General features: G+C 49.1%; 1 protein-coding gene across 2 annotated transcripts; it reads left to right on the top strand.

The window, feature by feature from the left end:
• The first annotated feature begins 73 nt into the window (after nt 1–73).
• TTI1 (TELO2 interacting protein 1) lies at nt 74–15,315 on the top strand. Of its 2 annotated transcripts, none has more exons than XM_040609737.1 (7): nt 74–2,147; nt 3,029–3,217; nt 4,006–4,154; nt 4,994–5,134; nt 6,555–6,759; nt 7,499–7,586; nt 13,761–15,315. In XM_040609737.1, the coding sequence occupies exons 1-7, from the start codon at nt 254–256 to the stop codon at nt 13,993–13,995; spliced, it is 2,901 nt and encodes a 966-aa protein (XP_040465671.1). In that variant the 5' UTR covers nt 74–253; the 3' UTR covers nt 13,996–15,315. The 2 variants fall into 2 exon arrangements, with proteins under 2 accessions (XP_040465671.1, XP_040465670.1); XM_040609736.1 differs by having other exon boundaries at nt 74–2,552.
• Nucleotides 15,316–16,517: the final 1,202 nt, after the last annotated feature.

The following is a 16,517-nucleotide window of genomic DNA, read 5'->3' as shown; positions in this document are numbered from 1 at the left end:
GGCGCTGACGGTCCCGGTTACCGTACCGTCACTTCCGGCATGTGGCAGCTCCACTACGGGAGCAGGTAGGCGCGCCGGCCCCCCGGGGCCGCCCCGGGCCCGGCTCCGAGCACGGCGGGCCCAGTCCCGGCTACGAGCCTGCGACGCCGCCCCGGGACCCGGGCTGCAGGCCGCTGCCGCCCGGCCCAGCGCTGGGACGGCCCCCGGCGGCCTGCCTGCCCTGCCGCGGCCCTTCAGCCGCTGCTGACCGAGCATGGCCGTCTTCGACACCCCCCAGGAGGCCTTCGGGGCCCTGCGCCCCGTCTGCGTGCAGCTGACGAGGGCCCAGACCATGGAGAACGTGGCGAGCCTGCAGGCCCACCTGGCAACAGTCAGCGCCTCGGCCCTGCAGGAGCTGCAGGAGTACGTCCTCTTCCCCCTGCGCTTTGCCCTGAAGGTGCCGGGGCCCAAGCAGGAGCGCCTGGTGCAGAGTGTCGTGCAGTGCATGTCCTCCATCCTCGCAGCAACGTGTGTGAAGAAGCAGGAGCTCCTGCAGGAGCTTTTTTCTGAGCTCTGTACATGCCTCTCTCCCCCTTCCGGCTCAAGCAAGCCAGCCTCACTGTCAGAGGAGTTAAAGCTGGCTGTAATCCAGGCACTCCACACCCTGATGCATTCAGCTTATGGGGATGTTATCTGGTCTCTCTATCAGCCTTCCACACTTCCTCTCTTAGGATTTGCTGTATCTTTGCTTCTGGGCCTAGCAGAGCAAGAAAAAGCAAAGCAAATTAAGATCTCTGCTTTGAAGTGCTTACAGGTCCTAGTCCTGCAGTGTGACTGCCAGGAGCATCAACACCTAGAGGAGGACGAGGCACAGCAATGTGGGGATTTGTTTGCTTCTTTTCTGCCTGGGATTTCCATTACACTGTCTCGGGTTATTACCGGAGACATCAAACAAGGTCACAAAACTACCGTTTCTGCCATCAGACTCTTTTATCTGATCGTGGGCTTGGTAATGGCTGATGCACAGCTAGCCAGAATCCCAAAGAATAAAGAAAACCTGCCAGTGGAACAAAGCAGAATATCAGAACTAATGGTCCACAGAGGACCTGACTGGAGTAAAAGTACCGCTGAAAAACTTGCTCTCCTCCTGCATAAAATGGTTGAATTTTCTTCAGTTCACCCCCACTGGAAAGTGAGACTGGAGCTGGTGGAACTGGTCTACCACTTACTGAAGAGCTGCAGTCGATCACTGGTGGACTCATTCAGCCATCTTTTAAAGGCCCTGGTTGGGCTGGTTAATGATGAAAATAGTGAAGTCCAGAGCAGGTGTAACGAGGTTCTGCGAGGCATTGCAGAGCAGCAGATTGTAGCACAGAACAGGGCTCTTGCCGATGTCCTCTCTGAGAACCTCCATTCCCTTGCCACAGCTCTTCCTCGCCTGATGAACTCTCAGGATGACATGGGCAAGGTTTCCACTTTGAGCTTATTGCTCGGCTATCTGAAGCTGCTGGGTCCCAAAATTAACATTGTTCTCAACTCTGTATCCCACCTCCACCGACTGTCCAAAGCACTGATGCAAGTTCTGGAGTTGGACGTGACAGATGTGAAGATAGTGGAAGACAGACGCTGGGGCTGTGAGGGTATGTGTGGACCTCCAGGCTCCTTGCAGCATGGTATGCAGAAAGGCAGATGTCAGAAGAAATACTTCCGCTTCTTCACGGAGGAGAAAGTTTTCCAGCTCCTTCAGCAAGTTTGTCGTGTTCTTGGCTATTACGGGAACCTCTATTTGCTCGTGGATCATTTCATGGGGCTGTACGGTGAATCTGGCATGTACCGAAAACAGGCAGCGATGGTCCTCAATGAGCTGATTGTGGGAGCTGCTGGAGTGGGAGTGGATGTCCTTCAGGAACGGGAAGTTTCGCTGAACGTGGACGATCTCAAAGGGTCCATAATGTCCATTCTGGATGAGTACACAGACCAGGCAAACTGGTATTTGATCACTAGCATTGATACAGAAGAAATCAGCCATGATCACTCTGTGCAACATTTGGGACTTACTGCCCGTCCAGGAGGTGCATGCAGCAGCATCCTCCTTCCATCCCCAGAGCTGCTCATAACGACCTGCACCATGAACAGCAACATCTGGCAGATATGCATCCAGCTGGAAGGTATCGGCTGCTTTGCTGCTGTCCTCGGGAAGGAGTTCCGGTTGCTTCTGCTGTCAGCTCTCTACCCTGTGTTGGAAAAGGCTGGTGACAAGACTCTGCTCATCAGTGAGACGGCACTGGGGACACTGGTAGACATATGCGAGGCCTGCAGTTATGACTCAGTGCAGTGTTTGATTAATGAGAATTCTGATTATCTGGTGAATGGGATTTCCCTGAATTTGCGCCAGCTGGCACATCAGCCACATGCTTCCCAGGTCCTGGACACTATGCTGAGGCATTCAGATGCCAGCTTGCTGCCACTGGTAGAAGATGTGATCCAAGATGTCCTGTCCGCGCTAGATCAGTCTTACAATAACCAGGCTTCCACTTTCCTCGGGGTCCTCCACTCAGTAATGACAGCTTTAGGTATCTAAATGATGTTTAGTTTGCATAATTCAGTCTTACTGTAACTAAGGGTACTTGTCTTTGACTTTTAGAGTTGCCACGGGAGATTATGAGTAGCTGAGGTACTGCAGCATGATGGCATCTTTGCTTGGTGGGCCAGCGCTCAAGCAAAGATTGCCAATAGCTTTGCCTCCCCACGACCAGTTTCTGGTTGTCTGGCCTACAGACTTGTGGCCTTTAGTGGCTGAAAAAGGGTGGATTTACTGCTTCCATAAATTTTCTGTAGAAGCACATGGAGCATGTTCCTTTTTATGTCAGGGTTTTAACACTCTCATACTATCAGGGAGGTCATGGTGATGTGACAGCAGGTGCCTGAATCTGTAGTTCAGCACCACAGGACTTGAAAGTCACGTTTGCCTCTCAAGGAATCTGGTACCTTGCTGACTTGCAGGAGGGGATTGTGATTGCTCGGTGACGTATCAGTTCCTCTTTTGCAGTCCAGTGGTTTGGATCGTCCTGCAGCGAGGAACACCAACAAAGGCAGACCGCTGAATGGCAGAGCGGGACTTTGTCCCAGGGGCAGCAGGTGGTGACAAGGCAAGAAGTGGAACGATTCTTCCTTGACTATGTCAGACAGAAGCAGGTCGCAGAGGGCAATCTTCCTGACACAGGGAATGAGGAGGCAGGTAAGTACGTGACTGGAGAAGAGTATGTTCAACTTGGAGAAATATAGTGACCTCTGAGGTTTCCTTTTGTCAGATGTGGGGGACTTGGGACCAGGCTGGAAGCCTAGCATGCTCCTGACAGTCTCAGGAGTGCCTTACTCTTAGCTCTTGTAAGGTGCGGGTGCTGCTGGGTGTTCTTGCTTTGTTCTGTGCAGGGGAGTGAAATGTTTGCAGATCAAGGCTTGTCTAGCTTTAAGACACAAGACTATGTTTTTCCTTACCTCATAACAGGCCATTTGGGTTCAGGGCCCAAAGTTTCCTCTCTGCAGGATCCTACTGCATTTTCCTCACCCTCCCTTGGGAATCCCTGTACCATTTTCTCCTGGCTAATGATGCCACCGCTCTCTTCTCACTCGGCCATGGCAGGCCCTGCAGACATTCATACAGGGAACTTTTTAGTCTTTACTGGGCTATGCTGCAATCCTGACCTTTAAATACTTCATCTTTAAATACCCAGGCTTTTCACTTTTAATAAAAATCAATGAGAAATAAGTCCATGGTGAGGAGAGACTGCAAATGTCAGACCAACTGCATCGTCCAGTAAAGAAAGCAAACCTCTAGTCCCACACTCTTAACTGAATCTCACGCTTGACTCGCAGACTGAGCATAGCCTTGACTAGATCTAAATATATTAAAAAATGCCAAAGGCCTCACTTGGGAATTTGCAGAGTAGTTGTGGAGTGGGTATTTATGATTTCCCAGAACTTTCAAGTCATTTTCATGGCTTCAGTAATGCTTTTGTCTTTCAGATGAAGTTCCCCCGCTTACTAAGCCGGAGCCAAACAATTCTGACACAGAAGGAGAAACTCCACTGCCAAGCCATGCTCAGCTGGGCAAAGATGTGATGGAGCGGTGCATCCACTTGCTGTCTGATGGGAACCTCCGAGTGCGGCTGAAGGTTAGTAAATGCCAGCTTTGAGGGGACAGGTGGTGCCCATGAAGGGGGCTGGTAGTTCGTCAGCATGTGCACAGTGTGTGTTAGACTTCCTGCCACGATGAGGTTAGTGCTTCCGCATGCTTATTCAGGACAGATCCTCCCAAGTCTGGCAAGAGAAAGGGAGACAATTTTCTGGGAGAAGTCTGATTTAGAAATGGCAGCCAGGCTGATCGGAATCTTAAAGGTGGCTTTGTATCAGGCACCTTTCCCTTGATGCTCCTGATAGGCAAGCCTTGTGCCTCAGCCTTTGGTGGAGGAAGCAGAAGCATCTTTCTCCCATCTAGGCCTCCCATCCCCCTTCCTTAGACTGTAGTGCGCAGACTGATGAACATTTTTGAAGTTGCTGAGGTGATGATAAGCAGGGCTAGAAGCCTGGGGTTTTTTTAATTATGAAAATCCTTTGAAGGTGGCCTCCTTTTAGACTGCAAAGTGAGACAGAAAATGCATCAGTGAGGCATAACCCAGATTCTTACCACAGAGGCCCCAGCCCTACCAGGTGATCCTGCGGCAGCAGCGGTAGGGTCCTAGTGCAGAATTCAGCTTGCAGGATCTGGCCAGGAATCATGCCCTGTTTCCAGCCCAGCTCTGTAGCCCAGCACGGGTTATGGCACTGTGCTGCTTGTCGCTTTTGGAACAAGCCTGTGCTCTGCACATTGTTCAGTTATCCTAATTCATGCTGGTAAAAACATACCCTTTTGTGTTAAAACCCTTCTTCTGGCTCCCCAGCATGACACTGGGGGTCCACCTGAATGCTTGCACTTCAGCGCTCTGAAAGTCTGTTACCTACCCCTCCTGCCCAGGTCCTGGATGTGCTGGAGCTCTGTATAACTGTGCTGCATCCTCACGGAAACCATCTGCTTCCCATGGCTCATCGTGTCTGGCCAGCTCTCGTCACCCGGCTGATTAGTGATGACCCTCTGGCGGTGCTCAGAGCCTTCAAGGTACAGCAGCGAATCTCTGCCAACAGCCTTCAAGCTGGTGCTTAGAAGGCAAGTGGCTCAGGCATCACTGTGGCGCATGAGAGAAGCACTAAGCTTGTGGAGCGATTTTTCTGTGTGGTTCTGAACACAGGGGTCACCACCCTGCAGTGGGTAGGCTTGTACCACTCCCACTGCAGCTTGTTCGCAGATAAAACCTTGACACTGTTCCTGGGGGAAACAGCAGTATTAGTGGTTATTGGAGAGAAGAGAAAAATAGTTCTTTTACAGCTTAAGCAGCTGTCAGAGGCACCATATAATGCTACTTGCCCTTGCTGGAGCCATAGTCTCAGCACCCCCCTTTGGAAGTTTTAGACTGAAGAGAAGGGATCATTTCATGACTGAGGCTTTGGCAGGGGAGCGGAGAGGTTAAGCAAAGAGTCAGTCTCATAACATTATTAAAGAGCTCCTGACCATGTCAGTCAACTGACTGCGTTCTCTTCCTGACTCACAAGTTGCGCAATAGAACATGTTCCCAGAGGTTGTCAGCCCCAGGGTTTCACAGAGCTTCCTCTACTGTGCAGAATGAGATAAATTTTAAAATCCTTTGGTGTGAATAAAAGGAGAGTTTTGAGTCCCCAAATTCAAGAAGCTGTGCACTAGCATTTCAGAGTAGCCATACCTCACATGTGCCTGCCCTAAAAGAAGATTAACTCTTGAAAAGTTCAAGGGATCATTACAATTAGCACTGAGCTTGGGGTTTGTTGTAGGAAGATGCTCCTGGGGGGTTTCTTAAATCTCAGGGCAGGAAGCGTGTTATCAGTGTAAGCCAAACACAACATAACCAGCGCCTCAGTCCTGCACACTAAGACCACAAGCTTAGTGAAGTTCCAATAGAGAACAGTGTTCCTGCCATGTGAGTTGGCCTGTTGGATCCCCCCTTCATTTTTGCATGTATTTAAGGCCATTCTGTAGGCCAGTTTGTGTTTTTTTTTATCCTCGGCACACACCAGTAGTGCTGGGTGCCCTATGCTATAGCCAGTTGGCCTTTCTGTTCACCGATGTGCTTGTAAAGATGGGCTGTTTCCACCACAAAGGGGATTTATATTTTAATGGCATTTTCCATCAGAGGCTCCTCAAGCAATTCCGAATAAGACTTCACAAGCTGCTCTTAACCTTTACTATGCTAATGAGAAAAGGGCAGTCCCAGGAGGTTAGCCATGTGAAACTGAAGAGCAGGGTGCAGGTCACTCGGCCTCTCAGTCCAGCATGCGTCTTCTGCTCATTATGGGAAACCATGGCAAGTGCAGTCACATTGCTCTCAACTGCAAAAAAACTACCAAGGGAGAATGAATGCCTGATCCCCCAAGCTGGTGTGGATCCCTGAGCTCCTCCCCAACCCATATGCACACTTACCCTCCAGTAACTGATGTTTCTCCACTAGGTGCTGTGTACCCTGGCTCAAAAGTGTGGGGACTTTCTGAGGCAGAGATTCTCCAAAGATGTCCTGCCTAAGCTGACCAGTTCCCTTCTCAGCCAAGCCCCAGCAAGTGCCAGAGCTGGGCCTGTGTACAGCCACACGCTTGCCTTCAAGTTGCAGCTGGCTGTGTTGCAGGGACTGGGTTCTCTGTGCAAGAAGTTGGACATGGGTGAGTACCAGGGAAAGTGTAGCTTGTATGAGATCTCTGCCGGAGTTACCTCTTCTCTTTTCATCTCAGCTGACCAGGCCTGCATTTGCTTCTTAGCCTTCTGCTGCCCCATGAGACTGATTCCTTGACCTTCTCCGGCCTCATCCCATTCAGGTCCTGCTGGGCCTAAATCTGTCCTCTCTGAGTGCTCTGTAAAGGAGGGCTGGTTGCTCTTTACTCCCAAGAGACAAACGGGAGAGAAGATTCCCAGCACCTTGCAGAATCTTGACTGCTCATCTCACTTGTGCATGAAAAGTGGGTGTGAAGTGGAGTGCCTGGGTTGCTACAGCTAGGCATGTTGGGCCATGCTTTGTTCTTAACTGACTGAAGAACTGGAGCCCAGATTCAACTTCTGGCTAACTTGCCTGGTTTCATTTTGGGGCATCTCTCTGGGTGACCCTTTAAATGCAGCACATCACATTCCTCTACTGTGAACTCTCTGAAATTCTCCTAGGTTAAATTTCTGGAGCTGACTTTGATGAAGGAGAAGGTTTGGTTAGTTGCTCTTTTCCTCTCTCAATGCCCTTGATTGCTTTCCTAGCTTTGCAGCAAGATGCTTAAGAGGTGAGGTCAGAAGAGCTCTGGGTCAGACAGTTCAAAGGCTCAGAAGCCTCTTGCTGCCAATTTAGAGCTGATTCTGTTAGGCAGCAGCCACTGAGTAGGTTACCTCCTACCCTTCTTTTCTGTTCCATTTCTGCAGGCGAGAGTGACCTGAATAAAGTGGCAGATGCCTGCCTGATTTACCTCAGTGTGAAGCAACCCATGAAATTGCAAGAAGCTGCCCAGAGGTAATGTCTCTTAAATGCAGGTGTATCAGGTGTACAAATAATGTGGGACCAAGGGAGCATGGTAACCCCTTTCCTTTTGCACCTTTCTCATTCCTCTGGCATGTTGGAGTTCTGTACAACAGGGTCTCTCAGGGAAGTTAACCCCTTTCCCTGGTGAAGCATATTTACTGCCAAAATAAGTTGGGGAGGTTAGCTTGCTCACAGGTTACAGTTGACTTTCAGATTACCTTGCAGTGCATTTGGGGACAGAGGGGGATAGATGTGCTACTTGCTTTTTTCTAACTGCCTCCTATACTAGAATACTTAGAGCTCTTGGCCCAGTGGTGGCATAAAACCGCAGAGGGGAAGACAGCTATGCAAGGGGATGTGCCAGGCATTCCTGTGTAGTTTATCACTTAATACCTTCTGCAGGCTCAGGGATTTACTTCTGTTTTCCTTCCATTTTCCCTGGGCTCCTGTGATCACGTCAGCCCAGGCTCTGCCAGGTGGGCCAGAGTTTGTTTGGGAAGCTGTCAGTCTTGGCAGCAGTCTTGCTCTTGAGAAGGGTGGGAGAGGTTGAAAGTGCACAGATAGGTCAGGTGAACACACATCAGCTCTGTGAATTGTTGACAGACATACTTTGCTGTTCAGTGTACAAAATCCTACTCAGCATGTTTCCGCTGTCAGGATAAGAAATCACTGTTGTCATATGTTGTCACCTGGAAACAAGGCCAGAGATTTCAGCAGACAAAAGGAGTCCAGTTACGGAACATGGGAAGTAAATAGGAAAGCCATGTACCTGTGTCTCCGCTAAAGGACAGGGTAAAGCCTCCCCTCTTTCTGTGGCCAGCCTTGCCCTCGCCGAAGGGGAGAGGAAGCCAGCGGTGAGCAGGTTCGGCAGGCACTGCGGATTTCAGAGGGCAGGCTGTTGAAAAGGGAAGGGTTGCTGGTTCCCTTTCACCTGAGCACAGGCCTCCCAGGGGGCTTGCAGGGTGTGAAGGGCTTTTGTGTGGCTGGGCAGCAGTTTAGAGGGAGAGCACACTCGGAAGCTGTAGCTGTACCTTTGTTTGTATTCCTGTGCTGGTGAGAGTAGGTTTATTTTTACCTTAGTGGCTTTTATTGCATCGCAGCAGGCTTCAGCAGCATTTGTTCTGCAAAGGGGTTCTTTGCTGTAGGCTTGCATACCCTTAATACAATGAAGTGTTCATCTATGTAAGCAGTGCTGGAATGGAAAGTAGAACACCAGGATTTATCTAGATACTTGGAATCTTAAGCTTTTAAATCATTAACAAAGCAGTCTGAAAAGCTGTGCAATTTCCCCCCACAGCAGGGGCAGGGGGAAGATACTGAATTAGCCCTATGATGTGATAGGGTCATTAGAAACTATATTGTGAAGCAAGCTCACTGTTGTTGGAGAAAAAAGGCAGCAAAGTTCAGAGCAAATAACGTTTTTCTCCTGTATATTATTTTTATTCTATTTTAAGGGAAAAATTCCACATGTTACAATGTTACACTGCTCTCCCCCATGCCTTTGATGCACCATACATTACATATTTCATCAAACAAAGCAAGGCCACCTGTGAACACCTATCTCATGTGTAGTTCTGTTGGCCAGATGCATGTATGCATGGAGGCATGCATCATGTCTGGCCTGCTACTAACCGTGCACATGGCAGTACTTGTTTTCTTTTTATTTTCTTCTTTTTTTCCTTCTTCAGTCTAGTCCTGCCTGATCCCTGCTCTTGGAGCTATCACAGTCACTTTTAACTATAGGATGCACAATATGAGGTTTCAGCTTGGAAGAGTCAAAATTAGTTTGTACTGTAACAATCAGCTCCAGTGCCAGGATAAGAATCAATTCTCAGCCATGCTTCAATTTCCTTTCTCCAGCTGCTTAACCACCAGATTCCTGTAAGCCCCGGTCCTTTGCCTTGCTCTCCAAGTACCTGAAAGTAATCCTGCAAGCTGACACAGGTTGTCATATGTAAAAGGCCCTTTCCATCTAGGCAAGGGCAATGTTATCAGCCTGATACATGAAGAATTCTGCATTTTAAATGCTTCTAAAAACAGATAGACCAGAACTAATCTTAGCCGCAGCCTGAGTGCCAACATACATCACATAATTCAGCTTTATCACGGTAGAAATCATACAAGGTAAAAAGATGTTTGGAATCAGCTTGCCGTATTGATTTATACTAACTGGCCTTTGTTCAGCTTTTTGGATTTTTACTCATCTCATGAGTTGTGACCTGCCAAGAACAAGGTCAGGTTTACAGTCAGTTGTAGCTCCAATAACTTCCTGCGCTAACTAAGTGAGGATTCTGTAGGTATGTGAAGGGCTAAGCAGGAACTTTTGGCCAAGATGCTGGAGTCACACACACAAAAAAAAGTGTTTTGGCTGTCGTCCAGGGATGTTATCATGCCCCAAGGAGGCTGTTTAATCCCATTTATGGGACCCTGCAGTTTTATTGGGTGAATCAGTGGGAGTAAGTGAATTTTGTAACTGCAGCTTCATGCAATGCTCAACAGGTAAAAATAGACACTGGGGAAAAAAAAACAGTTCCAGCATATCTGAGGAAGAGAAAATGGGACAATAGGCTTTATTACAAGATGACTGCTAAGAGTATTCCAGGAAAGGAATATTACCTAAAGCTTTGAAAAAAAAACCAACAAACCCAAACCAAAAAAACAAAAAAAAGAAACTCGCCAATAAAAACCCTAAACTTACTGAAGAAGACTTTGGCAAAACCAGGGAACACTAGATGGGTCTCAGCTGCTCTGGTGTTTCTGGCCACTTTACCTGTGATTGCAATGGCTTATTTTCAGTGAAAGAAAAGCAGGGGGGTTGTGGGGCCCAAGCACAGGGAGCAAGGTGCGGGAAAGGTGTAAGCTGAAAGTCACAACACATACATCTGAGCTTCTCATCAGTTTATTAAGTTGCATCATCTTTGACAAGCTTTTCACTCCAGGGGAAAAAAAAACCGACAAAAAAACTTCGAAGGAAAAGATTAAGACATTGCCATTGGCCTATGTCAACACTTCACAAATAGATCTGATTATTCAGTTTGAACTACCTGTTTTGAAATTTGCACTTAATTCCTAATAAATGTTTACAGCCTGTGAAGTTTACCATTTGACCTTTCAGTCAACAGTCTGGATAGGAATTTTTTTTTTTCCAGGATGCAGAAATAATTTCCCCAGTTCCTGCTGAAGTCTGTGGTAAACTGTCACTAGTTAAACAATCAGCAGAGATGCAAAAGTGAGAAAGACTTGTCCTCTTGCCAGCCTGTTTGCTGTGCCATGGCTTTGCTTAGAGCTTGGGAAAAGACAAGTCAACAGAATAGCCAAACTCTGGGCTAGCAGAATAAGTTGTTTAGCACAAATGGAACAATATGAGCTATTTTTGGACCTTTTTAGATACTAAAGTGGATTATGCAGCATACCTGTTTTGGTTTGATTGTGTAGCTTATCAGATACTTATTGACAGCTGTCATTTGCAAGCTGGGCCTGAAGTATATTAAAACAGCCAACTGCACAAGGCAAAATTCAATACAATTATATTTAAGTGGAAAAAAAAAGCAACAACTGAAAACAAACTTGGATTAACCCCAGGATTCTTTGCCATGGAAACAGGTTGCTTAGAAACTACCCCAGAGTTAGTTTGAAAATGTAAAAGTCAAGTTGTTCTCTAAGCTCCACAGCACTCCAGGTTATCAGGAGATAATCACACGCCTCAGGCCATTACGGGCACTAGAGGCAGTGGAGTTCTCCAGGGAGCAGTTGTTCTCTGGAGGGTTGCTCTCTCCAGAGCAGCTGGTTGGGAAGAAGTGGGAGAGCAGAGTATCTTTGCTGTGAATATAAGAGGTAAAGTTGTGCATCTGCTGGAGAAGCAGGAAACGGCTGAATAGTATTCCCTGTTCCCATGTTTACTTCACAGCGATTCATCTTGCTTGCCCGGTCCTATCCACCCCAGCCATAAGGACTGAGGGTTGTTTCTATGCAGCAGCCCACCATAAGCTCGGGGAAGCCACTGGGACCTGCTGTTTGCTGGCAGGCAGGCAGCCGCACACTCACACTGTCATGGCCAAATGAGCACCAGGAGAGCCAGGAGAGCACTGGCAGCTGGCAGGGCTTAGAGGGCTGCTGCAGGGATGTTGGCAGGTGCAAGCTCTAGACCCTGCCCCAGCGAGCCTGCCTGCACTTTATCTGGCACTGGGGTCAGGACAGTCCCCCCTTTCCCAGTCAGGAGAGCTGCAATATCAAAGCCAGGGGAACAGAGAGTCTCACAAGCTCACCTGCACCTGGCCATCTCCCAGAAAGAAGGCACGTTGCCGATGCAGTTGTTGCCAAGCACAGCTATCACTTTGGAGCAAGTTCACGCTGGGTTCCTCTGGAGCAGACAGATAGCACTACAGGCACCTTCAGGAGGGGACACTGCCAACAGCTTGCAATGATAACACCTTCCCTCATTGCTGTTCAGAGACCTGCACTGAGAGACAGGCAAGTGGTTGATGGCAAACAAGCAAAAGCAACAACTTTGGCTGCTCATGGAGTAACAAGTCATACAGCCACAAGATTATTGAAAGCTCCTTCATACCTTCACTTGTGCCTTCATCTCATTTCTGTTACCCGTGGCACTGTACTCTTTCAGAGGAGAGCTTCTTAAAGGGATTTCTGCCTGCTTTACATAGGAAGCAAGTTCACTTTAGGGATAAAAGTCTTTAGGGAGAAGTTTTGACAGCAGTCAGGCCTGGATTTTGTGTGGCTTTTTTAGCAGGTGATTTTGGATTTTGGAGAGGGGGGTTCTGTCCTGTGCTTCTTGGGGGAACAGAGACAGACCTACCCTCAGATTTCTTTTCCCATTATCTTACCCAGCTGATGTTCTTCTCATGACTCCATGATTTCAATGGCAACTAGAGACCTGAAGATGTGTGTCTGGGTGTTTACTGAGGTCTTGGAAAGCTGACCCATAAGTTTTGGGAGCGCTGAGTACCCTTGGTGCTCACAGTCTCTGTGGGAGGAGGGAGTACTTGGCGCCATGCAGGAAGAGTCCTTGCAGTGCTGGCAGGGCAGCCCGCAAATTCTAGTTTAAATTTATATGTGGCACAGCCAGAGAACTTAATACCAGTTAAACCCAATACACCTTCTGTGCATTAAACCCTGACACAGACCTAGCTAAGCCCAAAGGTTACAGTGAGAACGGGCAGGAGGAAATGAGTAAGTGTATGTCACACAAATCAGCCATTTGCTCTTTTGCTCCTAGGAACTTCCTGCTTTCTGGCAGGACTGTCTGCAGTCTTTGTTACAGCAGCTCACAGCTGGAATCGCAAGTGTGAAGTGCATACTCAAAAGTCAGATCCCTCATCTTACCTGGGGTATTGAAATTCAAAGTGACAACCATCAACGCAGTAGTAAGGCATTAGAGGAAGTTGTCAGTCCTCTCTTCCTCCACTCTGTTGTTAATGAAAGTTGTCAGTGGTGGTGGTTGTGTTTTGGTTGTTTCTTTGAAGAAAATCCCACTTTGCAAAAGGTGCTGTGCAGAAGATAGAAAATTTTGGGGCAGCTAATAAGGGTTTGGGATGAGGAGAGACCTCACATAAGCAAGAAGCCCTCAATACAGCATTCAACTTCACTGACAACACAGCCTGGAGAGCTGTCCAGGAATCCCCTTTTTGCCACCTCTGAAAAGGGAGAGGCGTCCAGATGGGTTGACCCTCCTCACACCCAAAAACCAGAGAGGGTGGTGAACAACATATACAACTTATTTTAAGAGCTGTGCAGGAGCGATTGTCCAAAACATACTAGATGTAAGCAGCACATGCAGTACTCTGCGGTCACCTCCCCGGCCCTGGGACAGGCTGCTTTAGAAAGGCTTTTGCCAGCAGCAGCCCATGATGCTGAGACCAAAGCCTGGGTCAGTTATTCACCAGCTGCTTGTTTGATGTCAATAACTTACAGGGTAGCATAATAACTTTTTCTCCTAGGTGCCAGTAGATGTGAAGCCACTGAACTGTCATCTTCTAGGCACAGGAGCCATTTTAAAGGCTCTGTCTCTAATGAGCCTCCAAGTCTGCTCAGCTGTCGGAGGTTGCAGACAACATTAAAGCTTTCCATAGCTCTCAATGACCCAGTTGGGTGCCAATCAAAAGGCCTTCTCCTTACTCTTCTTTCCTTTCTTCCCACTGTTTTCCAAAGTGTATTCCTCCACTTGATGCACGTGGACCCTGACAGCACCTGGCTCCTCCTGAACGAGGTCTGCTGCCCTCACCAGTACGAACCCCCCCACATCAGCCTGCAGCCTGTGAAGCTAAGCGGGATGGGGAAGCAGCGGAATGAGTTAACCAACAACGTGCTGCTTCTACTGGAGAAGCTGCAGCAGCAGGAGAGTGTGACTGCATGGGCTAGGACACCAGAGGCATCTCCTCCTTGACAGCAGCTGGAAGGGGAAAGAGGTGCCTCCAGGCTAAAGCTTACCTGGGAAAGTGCCATCATTTAGGCCCTGAATCCTTCTGGGAGCAAAGGAAGGATTGCCTGGTCCAGGGCACTGGCTGAGATACCCTCCCCATGGGCAGGAGTTGTTTGTTTGTTTTAAACAGTGTTTGAGGATGAGGTAGGTACGTTGCCCTGATTCCTCCTGACTTGTACTTCTCTGCATGTGATGCAGGAGTGAAGTCAAGGGTCATAGCACCTCTATTTCAAATTCTTCAGCACAAAGAGAGAGTGATTTTCCAGAAATTAATTCCCAACATTCGATCCTTGGGTGGTGCCCCTTCAGCACCCCCCACACCCCTCTGACCTCCTCACAGTTGTGCTATTCCCTCCTGTTCCCAGCTGGACAATGATTGCCAATTCAAAACAAAAGCTTTTTGTGGCCACAGCCCTTCCCAGGGAGAGAATCTGGTTTGGGGTGCATTGAAAACCTTTTCTTTTTAGAGCCATTTGATACCAGAAAAAGTTAAAATGCATTTCCAATAAATTCCTCACCAGTATTACTGGCAAGAACAACATGTCCTCTTAGAAACATCAAGGCTGTTCCACTTGCAGTTTGCTAAGACTGGCTGCTGAGACCAGTGGAAAGCATCGTGCTTCCCAATTCTCAGCACCAAGTGCAAGAGATTCTTTAGGAATATGGCTAGCCCTGATTTACAGCTTGTAAGTGATTTAAGACTTGTCCTCGTTCCCAGATTGCCTGCCATTCTTGCAGGCCATTCCCTAGACCTCTCTGATTTCTAACACCCACCCCAAGGAGAACTAGATGAAGTAGCTGCCTGCGCCCTGGTACAGCCTCCCAGGTGGGCACATAGGTACTCAGACGGTGCAGGCGGTGACACTAGGCCCCAGCATGGTGATGCTGCAGTACTGCTACAGTTTGAGGAGCTACAGGGCAACGCAGGGAGGAGGACAACTTGTCTTTGGGGTCTGGTTGCTGCCCTGGCAAAGGGCCTCCCCTCCAGAGCACGGCCTGGGCTCACTGCTTGCCTGGAGGCAGCTGTAGCTTACTCCAGCTCCCAAGTTCCCCACGCTCCGTCCCCAGGGACTGTCAGCAGTCACTGCTTTCCTTGGCTGCTCACAGACCATGCCGGCTCCTGGATTCATCAGCTTCACCCAGAGCTATGTCTGGCAGCAGCCTGCCTCCCCACACTGGCAAAAGTTTTATGCTAGTGAAGCAAAAGGACAGATCTTGACTGTAAATTTGGAAGCAAGCTCAGAAATGCAAAAACCAAAGCAATAAACTGATTGTTACATGGAACAGGCTTTGTGCATCACTGTTGGGGATCCCAGGTGAGCATCTGAAGTGTGTCTCAGCTGCTGGGACCAAGGGGACTGCTGCTGATTCCCACCCCTGCCTCAGCTGAGATTACCTCCCCTTGTCTCCCCAGGTTTGTTCAGCCTTTACTCCTGGTTGCTTCTCCAGGAAAAACACAAGTCAGCAGCTTTTTACTAGGTAGGACAGGGCTGCAGTTCAGCTTTTATCCCTTTTTTAATATATATTCAGTGCTTAACACTGGGTTGGATTTTGTGAGTTGATCTGACAGGGAAAGACGGGAGAGGCAGAAAGGTGAAATATTACCTTTGGTCTCCAAAGTGCCCTTGGGGTTGGTGCAGAATTTTCTGGATTGTTGTAGCACTTGATAAAACTCATCCATCAGGTGCACATGCTGCATCCAACCTGTCTCTGCCTTGCCTTCAGCGCTGGCTGGAGCTCACATGTGACAGATCAGCAGCACCATGATGGCACACGGTGCTCCTGCCCAAACCATCAGTTCGGCTCCCACCACCACCCCCCCCAGCCTCACCCTGCCCCCTGCAGCCGGTGGTGCTGGGCTGTCACAGGCTCACCACGGGCTGTGGCTCTTGCCAGGGGGGTACAAGCGAAACATTGCCATGGGAAACCTGTGCCATCTTCCTGCAGCTTGGTGTCAGTCCCCAAAGCAGCCTGAGGGGAAGCACCCCTGTTCTTGCTGGGCTTCACCAGCTGGTCACGGGCTGCAGGCAGCAAGGGATTTTACTTGCACGTGCTCTGCACTGCTGCATTGGTCACCCCTGGGAAGCTGTAGCAGCCCAGCCTTGCTGGACTCGCCTCTGCTGAGACAAGGCAAGCTCAAAAGAAAACCCAATAACCTTTATTCTAGCTTTTTTTAGAATAAAGTTGTATAAGTTTCAAAGGAAAAGCATAAACCCAAACGGCATCTGCAGTATCCACCACAGCAAAACAGCTGCCCAGCACCAGCCCTGTAGACCAGCGCAGGTGCCAGCAGCAGCCTGTCCCGCCCGGCTGCAGGGTCCCTGCCCACCACAGCAGTGGGGTCTCTGCGGACACCAGCCTGCCCGCACCCACGTCAGCACACACCACCACGCTGAAGGACAGGCACGGGGCTCAAGAACAGCACCGGCACATGGCAGTCCTTCCCCCCACCCCTGCCGATCACGCACGTCCCTGCTGGTCACGTC

The sequence above is a fragment of the Falco naumanni genome, chromosome 10, assembly GCF_017639655.2.
Source record: "Falco naumanni isolate bFalNau1 chromosome 10, bFalNau1.pat, whole genome shotgun sequence".
NCBI classification, from domain to species: Eukaryota; Metazoa; Chordata; class Aves; order Falconiformes; family Falconidae; genus Falco; species Falco naumanni.
The sequence above is the reverse complement of the archived record's forward strand: the minus strand, read 5'-3'. Positions and strand labels throughout refer to the sequence as shown.

What these genes read in the sequence shown, in the direction of transcription:
- TTI1 (XM_040609736.1), top strand. Translation starts at nt 254, where the DNA reads ATGGCCGTCTTCGACACCCCCCAGGAGGCCTTCGGGGCCCTGCGCCCC. An exon ending in ACCTCCGAGTGCGGCTGAAG is followed by an intron (nt 4,155 to 4,993) that starts GTTAGTAAATGC and finishes CCTCCTGCCCAG; the next exon opens with GTCCTGGATGTGCTGGAGCT. An exon ending in GTGCAAGAAGTTGGACATGG is followed by an intron (nt 6,760 to 7,498) that starts GTGAGTACCAGG and finishes CCATTTCTGCAG; the next exon opens with GCGAGAGTGACCTGAATAAA.